The following is a 26,936-nucleotide window of genomic DNA, read 5'->3' as shown; positions in this document are numbered from 1 at the left end:
TTGCCATAGACCCAGGAACAGAAAGATGAGAATGTACTAGTAAGGGTGAATCCAGAAGTAGCCAGGCAACTAACATAACAAATGAAGGATAACAGGTTGGTAGGAAGAATAAAATTTCAAGTCTAACCTTAAGATCTTGCAAATCTAGGATGGAATGTGATTGGAAGAGTAAGTGGGGAGGTATTTGCAAATTTCAAGTCTTGTTTTGCAATTAATTGCTTCATTTTGTGTTTCTGGGTCAGGTTTCACAAAAGCCATGGGCCAACTTATGGATGGCATAGGGATCTGTTCTGAACCCCCCTTCTCCATCCAGGAATGAAAGCCAAAAGCCACATAACTAAAAAGGTTTCTTTTAATCAGTCCAAGCTCTTGTTGGCTGCAAGCCCAAATAAACAAAGATGGCAAAAGTCCTATATCTCATAACAAAATGTAAACCTGGCTTCTCTTATCTCAAACCACTTATCCAAGTTGGCTTCTCTCGGTTTGTGAACACGAACAAGAACAATCACTAGAACAGGAACAGAACGTTGACTTCTGCCCCCAGGGCGTGGCACCAGCAGTCTCTTTTATCAGCAGGAGGGGATCTTGATCAGCCTCAGCTGTTTGCAATCACCTCCTGTAGTTACTCTTTGTCCTTTACGCTGAGTAGACCTGCATGCATCCTGATACAACTCCCAAATGCTTTCATGGACATTCCCTTTGATCCAATGCTCTGCCGCCACCTGATGGCCAACCAGTCTCTCCTCGCCCTGCTCGGAGTCGACACCCTGTCCAGGGTCCTCCACCTCCTCCAAGACCGACTCATAAGATCCCTTGCTGTCGGAGTCTGGCGACAGCTCTAACAGCTCCTGCCGGGCCACAACAGGGATCAATGGGTATTAGTGTAGAAGGCAGAATGGCTGACTCTGAATGCCATCTTCTGGGAGACTAGTTGGCTTTCTTGTACAGTTGGTTGGTACTCTGAGGGCTGCTGAAACTAATTGAGTAAGGGATCCAATCCAGCTGGGCACTGCTTGGGAAACTATAAAGATAATAAAAATTTTGGTCTGTTGGTTCATAACATACTTTGTTGAAAGTTTGCCACTCTGGTGGATCACTTTTTTGAAAATTCCTACTCTCCATTTCTGTTTTTGTTGATTTGAAGAAAATACATGAGCCATAGCTAGGAAGGTATTTTATAGATATTGTGCTTTGCAGATAAAAAGAGAGGAGATTTACTTCTGACAGCATAGTCCATGCTTGAGCTCTTCACTCATATGCTGTTGCACTGTTTGCTAAATGCTTTTTATCAGAATTTCTTACTTTTTAAAAGTACTTTGCAAGTCACAGAATCCCAAGTCACATATTAAAAATAATTGATAACCCATCACCTCTGCAGTCTTGGGCAAAGGCACAATTTTTCTAGAATTTTTCTTATTATAAAAACTTTCCTGAACTTAGATGTCCCTCACACTCAGAATTCCATAGGCATTGTTGATAATTCTGTGACATAAGCTCATATATCTGGAGGCTACCAGGTTGGAAACATGCATGTTTGGTGAAGATTTTCCCAGAAAACAAAATTGCAGCCTCCTATGTCCATGGGACGTGATGGCTCAGTGGAAAAGATGCTGAGCTTGTCGATCAGAAAGATCGGCAGTTTGACTGTTTGAATCCCTAGCGCCGCGTAATGGAGGGAGCTCCTGTTACTTGTCCCAGCTTCTGCCAATCTAGCAATTTGAAAGCACATAAAAATGTAAATAGAAAAATAGGAACCACCTTTGGTAGGAAGGTAACAGCGTTCTGTGCGTCCTTGGCATTTAGTCATGCTGGCCACATGACCACGGAGACATCTTCAGACAGTGCTGGCTGTTTGGCTTTGAAACAGAGATGAGCACCACCCCCTAGAGTCAGGAACGACTAGCACATATGTGCGAGGGGAACCTTTATCTTTATCTTTATGTCCATGCATCTGTCTCAGGGAAGGAGAATTTGTAGAAGGCAAATGGCACAGCCAGCTGATAAAGAAAGCAAGACCTTGTACTGCATTCAAAATTCAAACCTTAGATACCAGAACAGAAATGTCAAAACAGGCCAGAATCATGGTCAAGAATATCAAGTGGAAAATGTTTTCAGCACCCTGGACAGGTCATTACAAGTAATTACTAGTGTCAATGCCGCAACAAACTTCTAGAGAACTTCTAGTCCTGATTATTTCCTGCCCTAGACTTTCCATAGTGGAAACATGGTCCCAACCTTGTGCCTTGCCAGCATTAATGAATGTGAAATATAGACATATCCATTTATTATTCTTTGCTTCAAAACATTTTTCTTATCTAGGTCACCATCTTTGTACATTTGCAGTAAATGCTAATCTTTTTTTTTAGCCCTACCACAGAGATAATTTCTAGATTATCAGTATTTCAGGATCAACATTTCTAAAGCTTTTCGCTCCCTCAGAAACTGAAGGACAAATCTTTCAAGGATGAAGGTACAGTTTCGTTAACAAACATAAACAAGAGCAAATTCCATTTGATAGCCTTGAATATTTTCTTCTTACAATTAAAATTGTTTCCATGCATGTTGGTTTTGTTTTCTTGAGCTAAGAAAACACCATCAGGCAATTTTTACTGTCTTTTTCATCCATCAGTAAAGTAGCAGGAAAGGACACTTCTAATGGACTCAAGCCTTCAGACTCACAGAACACCAATATGACTACAACTATCTTGATATTTTGAAGACAATTTTGATCTGCTTGTATGAAATTATCAGTCAAAAAGTAGTTTTATAAGGGCCTAAGAGACAAATTTAGCTCTCTTCTCAGATGGGCAGTCATCAATGACCATTCATTTAGCCCAGCTCTCCTGTCATTGGGCTGATCACAAGTTAACAGTTGAGTCTTTTCAGGAACTATATTGGGGAGCTTCAGCTATTAGTCCTAATGCTGCTTGAGCAGAAGATGGTTTATGCATTAGTCTTTGGCTTAAATGCCTTTAGAATAGAAGAGGAGAGGAGAAGAGAAGAACAGAACAGAATAGAATAGGAGTAGAGCAGAGCAGAACAGAACAGAACAGAATAGAATAGGAGTAGAGCAGAACAGAACAGAACAGAATAGAATGGAATAGACATAGAACAGAGCAGGGCAGGGCAGGGCAGGATAGGAATGGAATAGAATCAGTGGTGGGATTCAACCAATTCGCACCACTTCAGGAGAACCAATTGTTAAGTTTCTGAGCAGTTTGGTGAACTAGTTGGAAAAAAATCATTAGGGCAGAGAACCGGTTGTTAAATTATTTGAATCCCACAATAGAATAGAGTAGAGCAGAGCAGAGCAGAACAGAACAGAACAGAACAGAACAGAACAGAATATTCTTTATTGGTCTTACATGATTCGAATACAAAGAATTTGTCTCTGATGCATAAGCTCTTATGAGGTTTTCTATTGCATTTTTAATTTATGAGATTATTGAATTTCCTCTGCTGAGCTCCAAGAAAATTAGACTCCCTCAATGGGTCAAGCATAAGAAAGTGGCTGTTCTCCATATTTTTGCTATGTTTACTAATTAAGGATATCCCATTCTTCCCATGATTTTGGAGTGATTGACTCTCATCTGGGCTTGACTCTCATTCTGGTGGCCATTGAGCCAGGTAGCCAGGTAGTTGCCAAGCTTTTTTTATTTTCCCTTATGGTTGGGAAATTCTCTCCATTTCCCACTCATTTTCTTCCACTCCAGTGGCTGCAGTTTCACTTTGCCCCCATCTCCAAATGGGTCTCGTTGCCTCTATGCATCCTTTAGTTCACCGCCTCCTTCTATATCCTGGTTAAATCAAGAAAACCGAGTCTCTTGTTGTGGACTTTCTGCCTAGCCAAAGTCCTAATAGCAGCCCTTGATTTCTTCCAGACATTGATGAGTGCCACTCCAACCCCTGTCTGAATGGAGCGACCTGTGTCGATGGCATCCACACTTTCACATGCTTATGCCTTCCCAGTTACGGAGGGAGCCGCTGTGACATTGGTATGGCCTGCTACCTTACCCAGCTTCAGCTAATTCTACTAACTGTATTCCTCTTTTTTTTCCTGGGGGAATTGGGAAAAAAAAGATAATCTAACATGCACCCAGTATGATTGTATTGCAACCTTTTCTCATCTCATCACAATTAATTCCTAAAATATCTGTTGCTCAGGGTATGGGGGGGGATTTATTTTCTCTTACAACAGTAGCTCTTAGACTTACACACTGCTTCATAGTGCTTTACAGCATTCTCTGGGCAGTTTACAAGGTCAGCATATTGCTCCCCCAACGATCTGGGTCCTCATTTTCATCGACCTTGGAAGGATGCAAGGCTGAATTAACCTTGAACCAGTCAGGATCGAACTCCTGATTGTGAGCAGAGTTAGCCTGCAATACTGCATTCTAACCATTGCGTCACCAGGGCTCTTATCATGATCTATCATGAGCCATAGTGGCACAGTGGTTAGAATGCAGTACTGCAGGCTACTTCTGCAGACTGCCTGCTGCCAACAATTAGGCAGTTCGATTCTCACTGGCTCAAGTTGACTCAGCCTTCCATCTTACCAAGGTCAGTAAAATGAGGATCCAGATTGTTGGGGGCAATATGCTGACTCTGTAAACCGCTTAGAGAGGGCTGTAAAGCACTGTGAAGTGGTATATAAGTCTAAGTGTTATTGCTACCTACCATTGATCTCGGTCAAACACATGAAGGCTTATAAGTTAAACAGAGTCTGGCCTGGTTAGGCCACCCATGGAAAACCATCTGCAAATGTTCAGAGTTCTTCTAAGCTCATAGAAAGTAAACACCTATAGCTTCTATAGGGAATTTTCCAATCCCTTCACTAATACAGGCGAAGATCTGTATAATATAGAGAAGATATGTATTTTCTTCTGTGTAATGAACAAGCATCTCGTGTTTGTGTGCACTTTCTCTCCTGGGAATAATTGGAGTATGTATTGCATTTTGTTATAAAAGAAGATTCTAATCAGGTGGATGTATACAAGTTGCTTCTGTTTGAGTTCCATGGATATGTTCTGATCCAGTTCCCCAAACACAACAAACCCTCTGTAATCAATCAATGATTCCTTTATTAGGAGCACCAGCAGCCCCGGCAAAAGTTTCTATCACACATCAGGCTAACAAGTCTGTCGGGCAGGGGGATGAATAGCTGTCTGCCACATCTATTCGTCTCTGCCCCTTGGCCTTTATCCCCAGAGCTAGGGTGGGGCTTCGTGGCAGCCATGGCTCTTCTGTCCCAAGGACCGGCCCATAGATTTCCACTGTTCTCCTCTCCTCTGCCTTCTGTGCATCCGTGCATCAGGCACTGGACCCAGCTATTCCTCCTCTTCCTCATCAGCCACCTCCAGACCTGGGGGCTGTTGACTCTCCATCTGAGGGCTGATGGATGGCCCAGGCTCTGCGTCTGTCTCTCTCGCTGACAGCTCCGTTCCCTCTTCCCCCTCGGAGCTCTCAGGTTGCCTTCATATTGATCCTGACTCCCACACCTCCTCCTCATCTGATTCAGCTGCTGAAGGGGCCGGCAGCCGACAGCTCACAACAGGGTCTAACAGGGAAAGAGTGGGAGAATCTGAGGATTGGTCTTTTTTTTCCACAGCCCTCAACCTCATTCTGCTTACTTCTAAATTTGATCTTTCTTTTGCCAGCTACTTCTCCCATAAAGGATTCTGTTTTCCAAGTTATCCCGCTGCAGATGGACAGAGTCCCTGAACTGTTCCACAATTCTTTTCATCATCACAGAATAATACGCCATTTCTATATTATTGCCAATTAATAAATAACAGTGATGTGTTTGTGAAATTACGAGGAATACAGCATCACTTAGGGCAATATTTACCATTTGATGGAGCTAGTCCTCACTTACCAACCACTTCTTCAAGGAGCTTTCACTGTTAAAAGGACACTGAAGAAGAATTCTTACAATTGGCCCTTGAGGTGAAGATATTGCAGCATCCCCGCTGTCATGTGATTGTGATTCAGTCACGTGATTGCCATTGGTGACCTTCATAGCTGGCTTCCAACAAGCAATCGCAAAAGCACTTAGACTTATATACCGCTTCACAGTGCTTTACAGCCCTCTCTAAGTGGTTTACAGAGTCAGCATATTGTCCCCAACAATCTGGGTCCTCATTTTACCCACCTCAGAAGGGTGGGAGGCTGAGTCCACCTTGAGCCAGTCAGGATTGAGCTCCTAGCTGTGGGCAGAGTTAACCTGCAATACCGCATTGTAGCCACTGTGCCACCAGGGCTAAAATGAAGTCAGTGGGGAAGCCAGCGTCAAGTTGCAAGCTGCAGTTAGTGACTTAACAAGTGCATCACGTAGTGACAGAGTTACCAGTCCCAATTGTGGGTGGTAGATGAGAACTACTTGCACAGTTTGAGCTTGACATCCTCCAACTTTAGAACTGATGGCCACAGTTGAAATAAGCCTGACTACAAAATAGCTAGCATATACAATAGGGGTGTCCAACCTTGGCACCTTTAAGATCTGTGGACTTCAAGGACTCCACAGCCAACCACGCAGGCTGTGGAATTCTGGGAGTTGAAGTCCACAGGTCTTAAAGTTGCCAAGTTTGGTCAGTCATGATATATAGGATGTTCCCAGCAGGCCTGTGTCCATTTTTGTGGACAGAGAGGCACATTTTCAAACATAGCCACCATCTTTGTTGACATCTTTGTTTTCTAAGAATGTCTATATGGCCCAGGATGCAAATAACCGGTGATGGGATTCATTCAGTTCACACCAATCACTAGAATCCATTGTTAACTTTCTAAGCAGTTTGGAGAACCAGTTGTTGGAAGAAATCATCGCATTTTAACTATTTTAATTCCTCAAGGTGCTCTTTGTAACTCTGGGTTGCAGGTATTTCTAATCTAATGATTGGTATTTAGAGCAGCTTTTTGCAAACAAAGAAGCTTTTTGTATTTTTGTCCAGGTACTCCTCGACTTACAACAGTTAGTGACCATTCAAAGTTACAGTGGCACTGAAAAAAGTCACTTATGACCATTTTTTACACTTACAACCATTGCAGCATCCCCATGGTCACAAGAGGCCAAGCAAGGAGAAGCGCCCCTCGACGTGAGTGATGTCAAGTTGGCCACGCCCTGGGATGTGCAGTCAGGGGAGGTAGGGGAGGCAGAGATGACTCTGCTTAGTGTTTAACTGTTTAAAAAAGCCTCTTTAAAAGTGCCCTCTAAAGGAGGGGCAGGAGAAGGAGGTGCCTCATCTAGTCTGACTTTATGATCACTCGAGCAGAGCTAAGCAAGGGTTAAAAGCCAAAAAATTCCTGATGCAGATGAGGCACCTCGTTCTCTTGCCTCCTCCTGTAGAGGGCGTTTTTTTAGAGGCTTTTTTAAACAGTTAAGCACTAAGCAGAGTCATCCATGGTGACTCTGGCAGCAACTAGCTCAGCCTGACCTCAGCTCTTGCCTTTTTCCTTTTACATTTTTTTTCTTTTCATGATGGTAGGCAAGAGCAGAGTTGAAATCCTCTCTGAAACAGCTGGAAAAGGTACGTGTGGATCGGAGGGAGGGCGAGGAATTCAAACTTCATCCTCTTGCAACTATGTGTGTGTGTGTGTGTTTGTGTGTGTGTTTGAGAGAGGGGGGAGGGAGCATATTGAGACAGTTCTTTAGTTTATGCACTATATAACACTCTAATACTATGCCTTTGGGTCTTCTGAAATTTTAATTATCCAATCATAAGCAAAAACAATGTTTCAGTAGAATGAATTTCCACTTCTACTTACACCTGCCAGCCAAAATGCTGCTAGTGGTATTGCTAACATGGGCTGAGGAGGAAAAACCTAAATTTTCTGAATCCTGGTGCAACTGTGTGTGTGTGTGTGTGTGTGTGTTTGAGAGAGGGGGGAGAGAGGGAGGAAAGAGGGGAAGGGAGAAGAAAAAGAAAAAGAAAGAAAGAAACTCATTTAGCAAGGGAGAAAAACAAATGCTGTCGCTTTAAATCGGAACTGAGCATGCCTGGCTGTGAAATTCTGGGAGTTGAAGCCCACAAGTCTAAAAAAATTGCTGCCTCACCAGCCATAAAACTCACCGCACGTCACTGGCCATGCCCACCCAGTCACATGACCACCCAGCCATGCCTACCCAGCTGGTCATTAGGGCAGAGAACCGATTGTTAAATTATTTGAATCCCACCACTGCAATAGCCACTGCTGGAAATAAACCTGCCCTTCCCATTTCTTATTCAATTCAAAGTTTAAAGGCCAATAGGATAGGGAACCTGGCTGAAAACAAGGGAAATGTTTGTTGTTACACTGTTATCCAAAAGCAATCCCCACTTTAGTGGTGTGTGTGTGTGTGTGTGTGTGTGTGTGTGTGACGCTCTAAGATACCTAGTTATTTGTGTTATCATTTTTCGTAAGCAAAGAAAAACCTTTTAGCTAAATCTGGAGGCGACTCTCCCTCAACCTCAATTACAGCTGCCACTTGAAAAATCATATCCTTTGTTAGAGGCAATTTGCCCTGAAAAATATGCATGTTATTCAAGTGCTGCTTTCTTTTTGGTACTCTTCGTTGCCTAAGCATCTATTTCCATAGGCATACCTTGATCAAAGCTGTACGGTGGGACCTGAAAGTTGTGGGAGAAAACAGAAAGAGAATTGCTTTCCCCTTCGTCTTGCCAAATTATGGGACCCGGTGGCTCAGTGGCTAAGATGCTGAGCTTGTCGATCAGAAAGGTCGGCAGTTCGGTGGTTCGAATCCCTAGCCCTGCGTAACTGAGTGAGCTCCCGTTACTTGTCCCCTCTTCGGCCAATCTAGAAGTTCAAAAATGCAAGTAGAAAAATAGGAACCACTTTTGGTGGGAAGGGAACAGCGTTCCGTGCGCCTTCGGCATTTAGTCATGCCGGCCACATGACCACGGAGACGTCTTCGGACAGCGCTGACTCTTCGGCTTTGAAGTGGAGATGAACACCACCCCCTAGAGTTGGGAACGACTAGCCCATATGTGCGAGGGGAACCTTTACCTTTACCTTGCAAAATAGACTGGGTTTGTATTCAAATGCGAGCCACAACAATGTATGGATGCTTCAATGTGTGCTCAGCTAGCAGCTTTTGGAAGCCTCCCTACAGAAAAATGAAATCTGAACTATCTGTAATCCTCAATGTACAAACACGACGGTGCCCAACATTTCTGTTGTGAAGGGAGACCGTTGTTAAGGGAGTTTTAGCAATAGCAATAGCTGTTAGACTTATATACCGCTTCATAGAGCTTTCAGCCCTCTCTAAGTGGTTTACAGAGTCAGCATATCGCCCCCACAGTCTGGGTCCTCATTTCACCCACCTCGGAAGGATGGAAGGCTGAGTCAACCTTGAGCCGGTGAGATTAGAACCGCTGAACTGCAGATAACAGTTAGCTGAAGTGGCCTGCAGTACTGCACCCTAACCACTGCGCCACCTGGGCCCCATTTTACAACCATTCTGAACAGTTGTTAAGTGAATCTGGCTTCCCCTTTGACTTTGCTTGTCAGAAGGTTATAAAAGGTGGTGAGGACATGACCCCAGGACATTGCAACCATCCTAAATAGGAATCAGCTGCCCGGGGTCTGAAATTTTCTCACGTAACCATGGGGAGTCTGCAATGCTTGTAAGTGTGGGGAAAGGGTCATAAATCACTTTTTTCAATGCTTGTTGTAAAGGAAATGTTGTAAGTTGAGGATTACTTGCATTCAAGCTTTTATTTTATTTATTTATTTTTTGCACCATGGTGAATTCAGAAAGACACAATTGCCTGACAATTATTCATAGGGGAAAAAGTTGTGAAGAGTCAGAGCCAAAAAATACCTCTCTGTGTGTCAGATGTACTTGAGATGTATATATTAGGTCCTTCAGCTGGTCTACTATAAAAGGGTACTTATTTTTAGAAGTAGAAAATAAAGAGGAGAGAAAACACGTACTTATTCTGTTCTACTTGGCATTAATAATGTTATGATTGTGTTTAACTTTCGTTTCTCCTTACAAAAGGTTCCTATTCATTTGTCTCCCTGGCAGGAAATATAGACTCATCTCTGACTTCTGCTTGGAGACAAAATCAAATATATTGACATCTCTTCATTTATGGTTTCAGAACAAAATTAAAAGGTTTCTTTATTAAAAAATAGCTGATAACCCAGTTTTGCCTGGGTATTTATAGACGTCAAAGCATTTGTCTGACAGGGAGCCATTGAGAGGGGCCTTTCTTGCCCCTACTCCCATGCCCAACATCCCTGCCCTCTCCCTCCCCCCTCCCATGTGCTCCTCTTTCCTGCCCTGTCTACGATCCTGGCACTTTGCCCCAAATCTATCAGGCGCTTCCCCATTGGTCCACTGGAGGGCAAATGCCACTGCTGCCTTTCCAGAGGAAGCTGCAAAGGAACTGACATCACAAACAATTGCTGCTCTAGGATGCCGTACTCACTCTCTTTAACAGGCCAGGCAATCCAGAACACACACGCAGACACACACAGAGACATAAACACAGAGACACAAACACAGAGACACAAACACAGAGACACACACCAGGGGTGTCTTAACCCCACTCACCCACTATTTGTTTCCAGAGGGTAAGTCATTTGTGTACCGTTTGGTTGAAATTGCTTAAGGCACTCCTAAGTTATCGGGTCTTTTCCTGTGTAAGATTGAGATTGTCTTGGCAACGTTTCAGCGAAGTCTCACTCACCATCTTCAGGCTGGGTTTGGGGCTTAAAGCATGGTCAGAGCTGCCATCTTTCTATAAATCTTGGTGGGGGTGATGGAGTGCTGGCTTTGTTTCAGTAAGTGGGGTGATTGGTTGTGTGGTTGTATCATGATTGGTAGATTGGTGCTGATTGGTGCTGGCTGTGTGTCCGTTGTTGTTTCATGTTGTAATGGCCTGGGTGGTGGGTAGGGATCATTTGTTGACTAGGGCTGGTTTCCAGATGTCTGGTAGGTGGGAGGTATCGTCACATTTATTCATGTTGTGGGGTGTTTCTCTATTTTGATAGCTTCCATAATTATTCTCTTGTTGAACTGTTTAGTTTTGGAGATTAACCTGGTTCCTTCAAAATTAATTTCATGTCCTGTAGCTTTAAGGGGCTGGAAAAGGGAGGAAGTTTCTTCTTTTTTTCTTACTGCGTTCTTGTGTTCTGCGATGCATGCATTTGTTCTCCTGTTCATTTGTCCTATCTATGTTGCAGGGCAGATTTTGCATGGTATTTCATAGACTCCTTGGTTTTCTAGCTAGATTTTGTCTTTGGGGTTCCTTAAGATGTTGGGTATTTTTTGGTCAGTGTTGAAGGCTGTCTTGATATTGTGTTTGTGGAGAATTTTGCTGATTTTATCTGTAGTGCCTTTGATGTAAGTGAAAAAGGCGATGCCGTTGTCCTGTTCTGTGTCTCGTTTTTTGGAGGGAGTCTCCTTTTGGATTAGGTTGGTGATTGTTTTATTGGAATCTGTTGGAGATTAATAGGTTTGTGAGAGACACACAACAGGACAACGACATCACCCTCCTCCCTTACATCAAAGGCACCACTTGGAGGTCTACTAATCCAACCCTGTGCTTAAGCAGTAACAATAACAGTGCAACATTTGAAAAGGGCCATGGAGGTCTTCTAGTCCAACCCCCTGCTCAAGCAGTAGACCCTATACCATTTCAGACAAGGGGTTGTTCAATCTCTTCTTAAAAACCTCTAGTGATGGAGTACCCACAACTTCTGAAGGCAAGCTGTTCTTACTATGTTCTTACTACCCTTTTTACAGTTGGGTTACTTTGTTGTGTTCATCTGTTGAAGACAATCATAGATCCCACAGTCACAGTTTGCAAGTTGGGCAGTCACATTATCTGATAAAATGCATGCATATACAGCATAAAACTTTAGGAGCCCTTTGTGTGTGAGAAAATGCATAGGAGGGCACAACAATTAAACCACGAGCGCAAGGAACTGATTTTTAAAATGTCATATTCCCTCTTAAGGAAATTGTATGGGTTAATTTCTCCAAAACAGGTATCAAGTTATACACATCTAAAGAATATCCTGCAGGATTTTGTTTTTTACTAGCTCATAATGTTTCCTTAGATAGAAGTTCTATGGTTTAGATGACTGTAAAACACTTTTTTTCATCCATCTTGACAGTTCTGATAAACTCTTCAGTACCCTTTATTTTAAGGGATGACATTCATTGGCAAGAAATCAATAATGCTTTGTTTTTGGAGAAACAGGTAAGTTTTACACAAGAACCATCACTTTTTCTACAAAGAGATTTGGAAGGGTTAAATGTCACTCTCTGCTTTGATTCTTCTTCATGTGATCTTTTTGTGTTCATCTTTAGATCTGGCAGAATGTGAAACAGGCTGGACTAAATTTCAAGGTAACTGCTACAAGCATTTTGAAGAGAAACTCACTTGGATGGAGGCGGAGAAACTATGCCGAAAACATCAATCCCACCTGAGCAGTATCATCACACCTGAAGAGCAAGAATTTGTGAACAGTAAGTATAGCAACTTGATTAAAAAAATACCCCCAAACCAATGGACTTCTAGGATTACAACACTGATACAGAATACAGTACTGATTCTGAATTTCACTTGGAAGAAACGGTTTGTCTAGATAGGTTGCCTTTTTATGGCTCAGCCTTTAAGTGGCATATTTTAATTAGACTGCCCCAGTGAGGCTATATATTATTATCATGAACTGTAGTGCATAGAACAGTGGTGGGTTTCAAAAATTGTTTGAACCTACTCTGTGGGTGTGGCCTCCTTTGTGGGAGTGGCTTGCTGCCCATGTGACCAGATATGAAGATGCTGGCGACACTTGTCAGAACCACCTTAAATTACCTCACACACAGCACTGGCATGCATCAGAATATGATGTAAACTTGTTTTTTAAAAGGCATCTTTGGTTTGCGTTAAAACAACTTCAACACACGCAATGTTCTGATTGCACCACAAACGCAGTAGTCATCCTTACCTTTCACAGAGGCACTGAGTTTTATAAATAGGAGCATGATAATGTAGAATAATCATATCCAAGGATGAGTGGTGGGTTTCAAAAAATTTAGGAACCTTTTCTGTAGGTGTGGCCTGCTTTCCGGGTCCACTGGTGGAACCTCTTCTAACCAGTTCGGTAGATTTGACGAACCGGTTCTACCAAATAAGTGCGAACTGGTAGGAACCCACCTCTGGCACAGAAGCTGTGTTAAATCCAAATATTTCATCTGACAGAGCCACAAGTTAATCTACTGGTATTAACCTTCAAAATACCATTAGAATCCATAGAAATGTCAAATAATTTAGTCCTGATCAAATGATCCAACTTTATATTCCTTCCTTTTGTGCTTCACAATCTTAGCCTGTGATTCGTTCCAGTTGTGTTGCAGGACTTGGTCTTTCAGCATTCTTTAATATTCCAAAACATTTTCAGAAGTTTTACCAAGCTACTTTGTGAATCCAATAAAGAGACATTACCCAGGATTCCTTGCTATAACTGCTGCTTGTTCCTTTCTTGATTTATCTCTTGTATTTCCATTTCAGTAATCTTTTCAGTTGTATTATATTCCACATTTTCAAATTCTATTTCAAGTAGAAGTTTAATATTTTATTCACATTCTAATCTCCCCAAAGAATTTCAGTAAACAATTGGGTGCATTGTAAGTGTGCTAAATATATCATCATTCAATTGATATTCAGTAGTTATTATGGGACAAGATAGATTAGACTATAGATTCTTAAACTGTAATATGTAAATTGCTAGCAATCTCTGCTACTTATCTGGAAGGAGATGTTTGGAATTTTTAAAATCTAAGTATTGAATGTCCTTAGAATATCCAAGCAACTTGAAATTAAGTTATTAGTTTTATTTACCATGGAAAATTGAAGCATGTACAACTTTGGGGGAGATCATAAATTCATCATTAATAACAAATTTGGGTTTTAGTTCCTGCATTCATTTCATCAATTTTTCTCTTGATTTTTTTTCAATCTATTTGCCTGCTGCTTAGTGAATTCATAGTATTTCCGCTTTATAAATAAAAACTGCATGGAAATTTGATAGATCATGAACACAGCCCAGATAGTTGGATGTGTTCATTCTACATTGATCAAGCAACAAAACAAGCATTTCAGAGCTTAATGTTTATTTTATTTTAAAAAGGAAATCAAACAAACTTGATAATAAGATGGGAGGCTATGAAATCTCTTATATAAAGGGAATATATAAGCCATAGAGGTCCAGTTAAAACTTCACCATTAGCAAGTAGATTAGATTTAGAGGGATATATGATTTCTAAGTAAAGTCTAACAAGATTCCCAAATATATATGCAATTACAAAAAAGAAAAGAAAATAGCTAGTAGTTTATAATAAAATCAGAATCGGTGGGGGGGGGAAGGGAGGTGGGGTGTTAGGGGGGAGGGGGGATATATAGTATGTGCTAGATTTTAAAGTAACATGACGGCACTTGTATACTGTTGCTCTTTAATTCCACTGTAAAAATGGGACAAGCTGAATATATTAATAGATTGTAGAAATGCACCGAAGGGAGGAGTAGAGGGATAGAAGAAAGAGGGGTAGAGAGGGTGGGAGAGAGAACTGGAGGGAGGGGGAGAAGGAAGGGAGGGAGTGTATCGTGAGAGAGGAGTGATAGAGGGAGAGGGGAAGTAGGGTAGAGGGGAATGATGGAGGGAAGATGGAAAGTTGGAGGGGGGCGAAAGAAAGGGTGTATGGAGGGTTCAAGAGGTACATTGGGTTTATATTTTGAGGGGTATTGTTGACAAGAGGAATGGCTGTGTTTATTGTTTAATGTTATATGGCCCCGGTTATGCACAGTATATATGTGACTGTACGAAAATGAAATGGAAGAAAATAAAAACACATTTACGAGAGGAAAAAAGTGAAAAAAGTGAAAAATAAAATCAGAAAGGTTAAGAATATCTGCATTTGACCTTCCAGCTTATTTTCTTTTATAAAATGGTCCTGGTTATTAGGTACTTTAGTACACCTTTGGGCCATATGATACTATATGAGGATGCCTGGTGTTTTTTTTCCTATTAAAAAAACATACAATTTAAAGAGACCTTTCATTTCTTGGTAATGAAAAATGGGACCATTTTAGAAAACTATTTGATATGGGTGTCATGGTGTACTAAAGGTCTGTAAATCATTCACAATGTAATTTGGATTTTCAAATGGATTCAAAGACCTGACTTGACCTAATTCAGACTTCTGAAATAATTTGGTAACAAGGGTTTTTCCCCCAGATGCAAAAAAAGGTCCCTTGAATTGCCGATTAAGATCCACATCAATTCAGAGGCATCCAATCCGAAGCTTCAGATCATTTCAGATTCCAATCAATGAATTGCATTTCCAAAGTGATGGTTTGCATCGGGGTGGGCTTCAAAAATTTCAGCAGCAGGTTCTCTGCCCGGTTGCTGGGTGGGCGTGGCCATGGTGGGCGTGGTCTAGTCAGCCTCCTGCCCAATAGCAGGGAGGGGGGAATTTTCACCTTCCCCAGGCTCCGGAGGCTTTCTTTGATGGCTCAGAAGAAGCTTCTTGGATAAGAAATGAAATGTCTTCAAAGAAAAACCAGAAAGTCCAGTTGCCTCTTTTAAAAAAGCACCTTTGGGACAGAATCCCGTATATTCCCTATATTCTCTACAAATAGATAATATGGGGGAAATTTTCCTCAAGGATTCTCTAAAAGAATGTAAATGATCAATTTCCATTCCCCACCATCCAGTCAGAGCTAAAGAAGCTTCTTGGATGAGAAGCAAAACATCTTCAAAGAAAACCCAGATGGTCTAGTTGCCTCTTGAAAAAGCACCTTTGGGACGATAATAAAGGTTGTGTAGCAATCTTGTGCATCAATAATAAAGCCATTCCCATAGCTGCTAATAGAAACACATTACCATTAATTACTTTCCAGGGCAGGGAAGAATTTGTAAGGGTATGTGAAGACTGAATCACTCCAGTCCTCTGTGCAGTATTTTCTAAAACTAAACCAGAATAAATAGCTCATTATCACTTACTGAATGAAAGAAACTGTTCCTCATTTAAAGTGATCATTACTTAAACTAGAGCTGTGCAATGCTTCGGATTCAAAAGCAAGAAGATGCTTCAGAGTCTGTAGACACATAACCGCAGCATCTCTCGATAACTCCTTAAACCTTGTGTGTCTCTTCCAGGGATCCTTGTGCAACTCAAGAGACAGATGTGCACTGCTGAGAAAAGATGCAGCTGCTTTAAAGAACTGTAGGCAGTTTGGGTGTTCCAAAGCTCCTTTTTGCATTGAATTCAAAGTGCTCCTTAGTTGAGTTTGAATCTCGCCCCTTAGGCTCAAAGTCCGGAGAGTCATCCTCTGCCTCCAAATAAACCAGCATTCATTGTTAATTTCTCTTTCTCTCTGTGTTATCTAGGCAATGCACAGAACTACCAGTGGGTTGGGCTGAGTGACCGAGCTGTAGAAGATGACTTCCGCTGGTCTGATGGACATTCTCTGGTAAGTTAGACTCTGGAAGGTATCAAATATAGAGATGTTTCTGGACTGTTGGGAAATCAATGCTTCAGAAATCCAAGAATCCAACAGGACCTCTATTTGGGGAGTGCCAATTTGAGAAAACACTACAAATCATCCTTCTTACTCTAGAAGTATATTATCCAAGTCTCCAGATCTTCTAGAGCAGGGATGGTGAACCTTTTCGACATCGAGTGCCGAAAAGGGAGCATGTGTACGCAGTCATTGGGGCTGCAACCTGGAAGAGGAGCAACCCAGGGCACATGCAGGCACCAGAAAATGAACCTTTGGTTTCTGGTGCACACATGCGCACTGTCCAGCTCATCTTCTGGTTACTGGTGCGCATGCATGCAACAATCAGCTGGCCAGAGCACATGCTCACACCAGAAAACGGAAGACCAGGTCTTCTAGTTTCTGGCACTGACACACGCGTGAAGGCCAGCTGATTGTCACTTATGCATGCACGGCAGTCACCTGGAAGATGCCGCGCATGCCAGGCAACATGGCTCCATGTGCCACTTCGGGCACATGTGCCTTAGGTTCACAGGTGGTCCTAGAGCAACCCAAAGTCTTAGCTACAGCTTCCAGAACCCACCAAATAATTATTTTTTTATGTTACAGGAGGGGAATGGTTAAATATGCAGGGAGTAATACTACTCATAGTGCCTTTCCATTTGTACTGATATTGAGAGGGCGATCAAATTAAATCAGTATTGATCTTAAGGGCTCCACCCTTGATCTTAGCAATGCCCCTATGTATGTTGCAGGGCAGAATGTAGCTCTTATGAAGCCAAGATAGTCCATGGTCCAAAAAAGAGATTGGGCATCTCAAAGCAGGATGAATTAGGCATCTACCTTAATTAAAATTCCTTCCTTCCTTCCTCAAAAGTTGCTTAGGATCCATAATGGAAAATGAAACTTTTATGGAGAAAGTACACCCCTAGCTAGGAAGCAGGTTATAACCCTCAAATTCCAGCATTATAGAGCAAAACCACTTTATGGGAAAGCGACAACTGCTGCTAACTTTTAAAATATGTGACACCGAAATATAATTTTATCATATTTTATCTATATCTTAAATTATTGCATTCTATTCCCATTTCATTTTAGACTGTATTTTATTCCAATTTCATTTTAAATTGTATTTCATTCCCATTTCACTTTAAATTGTATTTTACAATACAATAGCAGAGTTGGAAGGGACCTTGGAGGTCTTCTAGTCCAACCCCCTGCCTAGGCAGGAAACCCTATACCATTCCAGACAAATGGCTCTCCAACATCTTCTTAAAGACTTCCAGTGTTGGGGCATTCACAATTTTATTCCAATTCCATTTTAAATTGCATTTTATCCAATTTTAGTAATAATTTATTGCTGGGACTTTGCACTTTGATATGGCCCAAGCATGGCTAATCAATAAATAAAGACTAAGATTCTAACTTGAAAAAAAATGGAGAATTGTGAAAAGTCTAATGACTTTGTCCCTTCTCCCCTTGACCCACCCACCCCCTTGATCTGGCTCTCTGTTTTACTCCAGATCTTTTTCCCTCTTTCCTTAGCAATATGAGAACTGGCGACCTAACCAACCGGATAACTTCTTTGCCAAAGACGAAGACTGTGTGGTCATGATCTGGCATGAGAAGGGTGAATGGAATGATGTGCCATGCAATTACCATCTCCCGTTCACTTGCAAGAAAGGAACAGGTGAGGCCGGGGTGAAATTCAGCAGGTTCTGGAGAACCGGTAGTGGAAATGTTGAATAGCTCGGAGACTGACAAATGCCATCTCTAGCTGGCCCCAGAGTGGGGTGGGAATGGAGATTTTGCAATATCCTACCCCGAAGAATGGGGATTTTGCAGGTTCCTTTCCCTGGAGTGGGTTGGGAATGGAGATTTTGCAGTATCCTTCCCCTGGAGTGGGGAAGGAATTGAGATTTTGCAGTATCCTTCCTCTGGAGTGGGGAGAGAATGGAGATTTTGCAGTATCCTTCCCCTGGAATGGGGAAGGAATGGAGATTTTTCAGTATCCTTCCTCTGGAGCGGGGAGGGAAGGGAGATTTTGCAGTATCGTTCCCCTGGAGTGGGGAAGGAATGGAGATTTTGCAGTATTCTTCCCCTGGAGCGGGGAGGGAAGGGAGATTTTGCAGTATCCTTCCTCTGGAGTGGGGAGGGAAGGGAGATTTTGCAGTATCCTTCCCCTGGAGTGGGGAAGGAATGGAGATTTTGCAGTATCTTCCCTTTGGAGCAGGGAAAGAATGGAGATTTTGCAGTATCTTCCCTTTGGAGCGGGGAGAGAATGGAGATTTTGCAGTATCCTTCCCCTGGAGTGGGGAAGCAATGGAGATTTTGCAGTATCCTTCCTCTGGAGCGGGGAGGGAAGGGAGATTTTGCAGTATCCTTCCCCTGTAGTGGGGAAGGAATGGAGATTTTTCAGTATCCTTCCTCTGGAGCGGGGAGGGAAGGGAGATTTTGCAGTATCCTTCCCCTGTAGTGGGGAAGGAATGGAGATTTTGCAGTATCCTTCCTCTGGAGCAGAGAGGGAATGGAGATTTTGCAGTATCCTTCCCCTGGAGTGGGGAAGGAATGGAGATTTTTCAGTATCCTTCCCTGCCACGCCCACCAAGCCACACCTACAAAACCTGTAGTAAAAAAGGTGTAAAAAAGAGGTGAGGCTCAATGTCCTGTTCACAAGGATTCACAGCCCCAATCAAGCAGTCCAAGACGATGACTGCAAAAGGCTTGCAACTCAGCAGTCCAGATCCTGAGGACTGTCAGGACTGAGCAATGATTAAAGGTGCTAAGCAGTGAGGCAAGACTCGAGGGAAGACATGGCAGATCCAAGGACAGGCTGTCCCAGCAGCTGAACATGAAATATTGAAAGCTATTGGCCCTGTTGCAAGTGCAACACATGCTAATCATAACCAGTTGCAGAAAACAGGCCTCTGGGAAGCAATAATTCACTCTAAGGATATTGCTACATTCATGGGTCTCTTCCAGGTAATTTAACATGCCTTCATTTGGCCTTCTCCAGAGTACATGCATTGTTCAGGTACAATTCTCTGCACATCTTTATGCCTGTTTAGTGCCTGGTGTGACCTTTGTTCTCCTTCCTGGAGAGAAGATCATAATCCATGTCTCCTGGAGTTAATAAAGAAAGGCCATAGCACTTCCCCCAAGCTGTAGTTTCTGGCCTATTGTTTCAATCAGCACCACATAACTGGATCTAGTCTTTACTTAAATGTCCTACAATGCTTCCATACCACATTGGACTTTGACACCATGGGAAATTTAAGCATAACCACATGCTGCAGTGCTACTAGTCCTCAGGCAGTTGTTTCCCCAAGTCTGTCTCAAACCACTCCTCCCTATACCAGTATTGCTTGTATTATACAATACAAATATTGTTTGTAATATAGCAATAGCACTAAGACTTATATACCACTTCACAGTGGGTTACCACCCTCTCTAAGCGGTTTACAGAGTCACCATATTTGCCCCCAGCAATCTGGGTCCTCATTTTACCCACCTCGGAAGGATGGCTAAAGCAGCCCTGGTGAGATTCGAACTGCCGAATTCCTGGCAGCTGGCAGTCAGCAGAAGTAGCCTTGCAGTACTCCAGTCTAACCACGGCGCCACCGTGGCTCTAATATCTAAGGTGCTTCTTCATGTAATTTATAACAAAGTTGCTTTGTTCTTACCACTGACTCACTTCCCACTAGTGCGCCTTATTACTTCAAAGTTGACCTGATATTTTGGTATACAGCTCAATATTATCCTATTTACCTTCATGTGGCAAGATCAGATTAAAAAACCAGCACCAGGCACCTGTAGTAAGGTCAGTGGGCCAAACTATAATTCTAAAACAAGTCCAGCAGTTGAAACATAAACATGAAAAATTACAATTTTCAGGGTTAAGCAGCAAGGGGTTAACCAGGGGAAGTAAAAGTCTGATCTAGGCTTAAATCATATGCTTAGTCCCAAAAACCCTCTTTTATTTAAACAGCTGTGGATGATGGTCTTTCACAGCCCGTAATGATTCACAAATAGTCTGTGAAGAGTCTGACAGAAGTCTTCCACAGTCTTTCAGGTTAATGCTGATAAGCACCCACCTTTATCTCCCTTGAAACGCTGCCAGAGACCTAATTAGTTTTGCATGGCCAAACGTAGCACAGAGTCAAACAGAACTTCTCAGAGCTTAAAACTGATCATATGAACTAATTGCTTCCTGCAAAAGCTCACCTCCCTTTGCTGCTCTTTTATGCATTATGGGAGGGCCCAATCATCTCCAAGCCTTACTCCCGAGTCACTCCTTTTTTCTTAATTGTTTTTGCCTTCTGGCAGCTCTGCGCATGCGGACACTGGGAACAGGCTCACACTGTTCTTCTGCCTCGCTGATGTCAGACTCCAGAGCAGGGGTGGGTTTCTCGCCCCATTCCAACCGGTTTGGTTGGAACGGGGCCGGCGGCGTCCTCATGCACGCACACAGTGCACGCATGCGTACTAGTGCCTGTGCGATGCTCCAGCTGCTCCTGGAGGATCGCGCAAGCACTGTGTGCGTTCTGCGCATGCGTGGAAGCGCAGAACTCATCAAAACCGGGTAAGAAACGCGGGAGGGCGGGTGGATCCTTCGGCGTTCCCGGAAGTTACTTACTTCCGGGTTCGCCAACCAACTGGTCCGCGGGGACCGCCGTGAACGCCTGAAACCCACCCCTGCTCCAGAGGCTCCGGAGGCAGCCGATAACTGTCAGACGGCTATGGCCCCCTCTCTGCCTCTGATGCAGAGCCCTCGTCCGAACCTTCCCCAGCCTCCAGGACTGGCCCATGTTCCTCCCCAACCTCCTCACTGTCTGACTCTGCTGCCAGCTCCGGAGGCCACCCGCGGATGACAACACAGACATTCCAGGAAATTAAGATGGTTTAGAGTCCGGACACAAAAGTCACATTGATACTATACATTTTCAAGCCTTTGACTATGTTTATATAGTCTGGTGCATTCTGATGATGAGAAATTATAACTATGGGAGCAGCTGAGAGCATCCTGTCGGCTGATTGCTGCTTTGAGCAGAAAACAATTTGGAAAAAAAAATCTCCTTTTCTCCCCCAGTTGCCTGTGGAGACCCTCCCGCAGTTGAGAATGCCAGGCACTTTGGCAAGAAGAAAGACCGCTATGAGATCAACGCTATGGTGCGCTACCAGTGCAGCCAGGGTTACCTACAGCGCCATGTGCCTATCATCCGATGCCAATCAAATGGGCAGTGGGAAGAGCCTCGGATAGCCTGCATAGACCGTACGTAAGGTTTTCTGATGAACTTTCACCATAGAGGGAAGATATAGCAGCCCAAATAAGAGAGTGGCGCAGTGGCCTAGAGGTGGAACTCTCTCCTCACAATCAGGAAGCTGTGAGTTCAATCCTACATAGAGGCAGATATTTCAGTCTCTGGGCACACTGAATATATCTGCTGAACAAGACTTTGCATTGGCGACAGGAAGGGCATCCGGCCGGTAAATACTCTCCTAGCTCCATTCAGTTGCCCAGATTCCATCCCGCGAGGGATTATGGGGTTGTTAAAAGATGATGATAGCAGCCCAAATGGAAATTTACAATAATATTTATTCAACCAGATTAGATATAGACATGATGTTACATTGATGAATTTAATTGTCTGGGTTTGAATTACCTTGGTTCATAAACCAAGCTGGCTAGTTCTGATGAGCCAGTTAGTCTGCAACAATCTATATTAAGTATTTTCGGATTCAAAAAAAGGTGTGTGGGTGGGGGGGATGATAAAGTTTGGTTATTATTTGCCTAGGATGACTCAGTGAGAAAATCAAGTCGAAGGAGAGATATTGCCTTTCCTCATGACAGAATTAGAGCTGCAACAGATTCCTTCACACTATTTCTACGAGCCACCTACTCGTTTGTAAAGTTCTTTTAATGAGGAGGGAAATCCCTGAAAGACTTTCCACAAATGAGATTTAAACCTGCTTTTAATTAAGACAATGTTTGCACGCTGCTACACAAACGTCCCTTGTGTACCACGTTTCTGTTCTAGCTTTTCTTCCCTTGTTAGCCGCAATCGGATGATTCATTCTAACATTCAAGCTGCTCGACTCAACCTCTCGCCACGTGGGGAAATGCTCTTGACAGTAGCTTGACCCCAACAGAGATCACGGATTCAAACAGCTCCTAGGAAAGCTGGACTGCAGGAGTTGGCTGGTAAATGGAGCCCTGAGCCCTTTAATTACTGTATTTTTCAGAGTATAAAACGCACCTTTTTCCCTCAAAAAAGAGGCTGAAAATCTGGGTGCATGTTATACACTGAATACAGCAATTTTTTGCCTCCTGAAACCCCACCCCCTTCACCAAAATGGCCATGCACAGCCTATAGAAGTTTTGCAGAGTGGTCCTGGGGGCTGGGGAGGGCAGAAATGAGCAAAACCCAGGCCATTTTTTGCTCAATTTTGCTCCCCCAGCCCCCAGGAACACTCTGCAAAGCTCCTAAAGGTTATGCATGCCTTTTTTGACAAAACATGGGCCATTTTGTGCTCGTTTCCCTCCACTCCCCACCCCCCTCTCCCCAAAAATTTGCCTCTTCAAAACCTTGGTGCGTCTTATGCTCTGAAAAATACAGTAACTAAAGGATTGCCAATAGTTGGCAAGGTCTTCTTGGACCACATATGGTCCTCAGCAAATTTCTATAAATCTTGGGTTTCTCAGAATTGTACAAGAACCCAGAGCGAGTAGAGGAACTCGCAAGACAGGATGAGTATAAATTAAAGAAGGGTAAAAGTAGTGGCCTCCAGGGGTTTGGAATTCAACCTTTCAGCCCAGCCAAACTGGTCAGCGGTAGAAGAATACGAAGTTCCAGTGCAAGCTCTCTGTTCTCCTACTGTATCCTCAACGTTTTCTGGAAGGATCATATAAGCACATATTATGTGTTGCATGAACATCCCGAAAGACACACGAAAAGATGGATGTAGTAGGGAATAAGACTCCAAACTGGAGCAAAAATCGGTTTGCTAACGCACGCAATGTGGCCTTTTGGAGAAGGACAAAGACAGGAGTCGGTTCCTATTCCACAAGTTAAAAGCCTGATCTTTTGATGCATGGATTTGTTTTGGACAAACCAAGAGCCAAAGAAGAAAAATGGTCCTGAGATGCAAGAAGTGGTTATTTTCCTGCTCGATTCATGCAGTTTTTCCTTTCTTCAAATGTTGCACACTCAGGGGTCAACATTGCTGTTGAATAGGATAGGGTAGGGTAGGGTAGGGTAGGGTAGAATGGAATAGAATAGAATAGAATAGAATAGAATAGAATAACAGAGATGGAAGGAACCTTGGAGGTCTTCTAGTCTAACCCCCTGCTTAGGCAGGAAACTCTATACCACTTTAGACAATGTTTATCCAACATCTTCTTAAAGACTTCCAGTATTGGAGCATTCACAACTTCTGGAGGCAAGTTGTTCCACTGATTGTTTTAACTGTCAGGAAAATTCTCCTTAGTTGCTTCTCTCTTTGATTAGTTTCCACCCATTGCTTCTCATCCTGCTCTCAGGTGCTTTGGAGAATAACTTGTCTTCCTCTTCTTTGAGATATTGGAACACTACTATCGTGTCTCCCCTGGTCCTTCTTTTCATTAAACTAGACATACCCAGTTCCTGCAACCGTTCTTCATGTTTTTTAGCCTCCAGTCCCTTATCAACTTTGTTCCTCTTCTCTGCATTCTTTCTAGAGTCTCCACATCTTTTTTACATTGTGTGTGTTTGAGTGCATATGCACCCTTGTTTCACTGATTACTCCTGATGATAATATGCCTGGACAAGTCCCTGCAGTATTCTAGGCAAGATTTTGGGGAGTGTTTTGCTATTGGCTCCACCTTCTTGGAGCTGAGAGAGAGGGACTAGCCCAGAGGTGGGTTCCTACCAGTTCGCACCAGTTTGGTAGAACCGGTTCGTCAAATCTACCGAACCGGTTAGAAGAGGTTCCACCAGTGAAAGCAGGCCACACCTACAGAAGAGGTTCCAAAAAATTTTGAAACCCACCACACACACAAACACACACACACACACACAGAGAGAGAGAGACAGAGAGAGAGAGAGACAGAGAGAGAGAGAGACAGACTCACACAGAGAGAGAAAGAGAAAGAAAGGAAGAAAGAAAAAGTGAGAGAGAGATGAAAGAAAAAAAGGAAAAAGGGACAGAGAGACAAAAGGAAGAAAAGAGAGAGAGAGAGAGAGAGAGAACACATGGCCGGCAAGCCACTCCCACCAGGTCACATAGCCAGCAAGCTACACCCACAAAGGAGGCCACACCCACAGAGTAGGTTCGAAAAATTTTTGAAACCCACCACTGGACTGGCCCAAGGTCATCCAACTAATTTTGTGTCTAAAGCAGGAGTAGAATTCACAGTCTCTACCTGATGGCTCAACCTCTACAACAAACTGACTGTTTGAACCGTATTCTAACCCAGCTGGAGAATTTGAGCTATACCACCGAACTGCCCAACCTGTGTGCATCTGTATAGTTCATCTGAACTGATTCTTTTATTAGAAATGGTAGCTTTAACCTTCTTTGTAGAACATAGAACGATTGGGCTACAGGGGACCTTGGAGGTCTTCTAGTCCAACCCCTTGCTCAAGATAGGAGATCTTATACCATCCCGGTCAAATGGTTCACCAGTCTATTTTTCAAAATCTCCAATGAGGGAGCACCCACCACTCTGGGAGGCAAGCTATTCCATTGATTGTTCTCACTGTGAGAAAATTCCCCCTTATTTCTTGGTTGGATCTCTCTAACGGGCTTCCACCCATTGCTTTTTTGTCTTTCCCTCTGGTGCTTTGGAAAATAAGTCAACACCCCCCCTTCTCCAGTCCTGAAAGACAGTTATCATGTCCACCTAATCCTTCTTGAAACTCAAATCCTTTGGCCACCTAAGGAGAAGGAAAGACTCCCTGGAGAAGACCCTCATGCTGGGAACAATGGAGGGGAAAAGGAGAAGGGGATGACAGAGAATGAGGTGGCTAGATGGAGTCAATGAAGCAGTAGGCATGAGCTTAAATGGACTCCAGAGGATGGTAGAGGACAGGAAGGCCTGGAGGAACTTTGTCATGGGGTCGCGGTGGATCAAACATGACTTCGCAACTAACAACAACAATGATCCTTCTTGTTGATAGGCTAAACATACCTTATGAGTTAGATTTCAAGGCTCCAAGAAAGTTTTGGACCATTTTTTATCTTCATCATAAAAACGGGGGGTGCGGGAGGAAGCTCCTGTTTCATTTTAAGCCACCCGGTCAAAAGATTAAACTTTCCTAACTCTTAATGCTAACAAGGCTTTCATTGACAAGCAGCTCCCCCTCTCCATCTGGGTCCTTTCAAGCAGCTGTCTTGCTCATCCACGGGACAGGGACAGAATTCTTTCTGGCAGTGCCCAAAATCTGTTTGTGGGAAGGAGGAGGATTGGAGGGACAGGAGGAAGGCAGGACAGGACCTGCCCCCCACCCACCCTCCAAAAATGCATGAAGAAATCCCCTCCCAGCTCATACATCAACTCCCGGGGGTCCACAAGTAAGAAAAAAGCACAATTGTGCAAGAGAAAGAAATCTGGCACGGTCACACACTTGCCATGGGCAGCCAGAGAAATAACATGCTGCAGCCTCTGTGGTGTTTTTCCACAGAGAGAGAGAGGGGGTGGACAGAGAGAGAGCCAGCAGGAGGGGAAAATCCAGCCCAGGACAAGCCAGGCTTGTGTAGCCACTCTTCCTGAGTAACAAGGTCTCTTTTCTTCCCTCTCTCCTCCCACAGCCTCCACCTATAAGCGCAGACTACACAAGAGGAGCTCACGGGCTCGGTCAAGGACCAATGGAAAGATGACGGCATGATCCACCCTTCCAAGAGAGAGCAATCGGGGAGGAGCAGAGAGGGACAGGCAGAGAAAGAGAGAGAATTTATGGAACAGTTATATTAACAAAATTGATATATTTTTCATTGTTGTTGCTTTTAAAGGGGGGAAGTCTCATTATATAAGGAACAATGTGTGTATATATAAAGAAAAAAGGACAAGGAAAAAGAAGGCAGAGAGAAGTGGGGGAAAACCTTTTGCCAAATAGGAAGCAAACATGATTCCAGCAATATATTTTTTTTAATATAATGATTCTTAGAGCCAACTATCTTTGTGCCTTTGTGGGTAAAAGGGTCAGGGGGTGGGGTGTTACAGAGGGTTAAGTTAAATAAAAGCTTATCTGGAGGAGGAGGAGGAGGAGGAGGAGGAGGAGGAGGAGGAGGAGGAGGATGATGATGATAGGGGGAATCCTGATTTTTATCTCACACAAAGCATAATTTTTAAACTGCAGAGTGGACAAGTACTCTTTTTAAAAGCCCCCTTTTCCAATCCATCATTCCACATTTGCAGCAAATATCATGGGATGGAGTGGGGACTACAGG

General features: G+C 43.2%; 1 protein-coding gene across 1 annotated transcript in view; it reads left to right on the top strand.

Moving 5' to 3' along the window:
• Nucleotides 1-26,374, top strand: part of ACAN (aggrecan) — a 60,635-nt gene extending 34,261 nt beyond the window's left edge. The window contains exons 12-17 of the mRNA XM_032233151.1: nt 3,882-3,995; nt 12,320-12,478; nt 16,399-16,481; nt 18,054-18,198; nt 21,598-21,780; nt 26,298-26,374. Of these exons, the coding sequence (XP_032089042.1) occupies nt 3,882-3,995; nt 12,320-12,478; nt 16,399-16,481; nt 18,054-18,198; nt 21,598-21,780; nt 26,298-26,374 (761 nt within the window). The remainder of the gene's footprint in view (nt 1-3,881; nt 3,996-12,319; nt 12,479-16,398; nt 16,482-18,053; nt 18,199-21,597; nt 21,781-26,297) is intronic.
• Nucleotides 26,375-26,936: the final 562 nt, after the last annotated feature.

The sequence above is a fragment of the Thamnophis elegans genome, chromosome 16, assembly GCF_009769535.1.
Source record: "Thamnophis elegans isolate rThaEle1 chromosome 16, rThaEle1.pri, whole genome shotgun sequence".
In the NCBI taxonomy this organism is placed as follows: Eukaryota; Metazoa; Chordata; class Lepidosauria; order Squamata; family Colubridae; genus Thamnophis; species Thamnophis elegans.
This window is presented reverse-complemented; position numbering and strand designations above follow the sequence as displayed.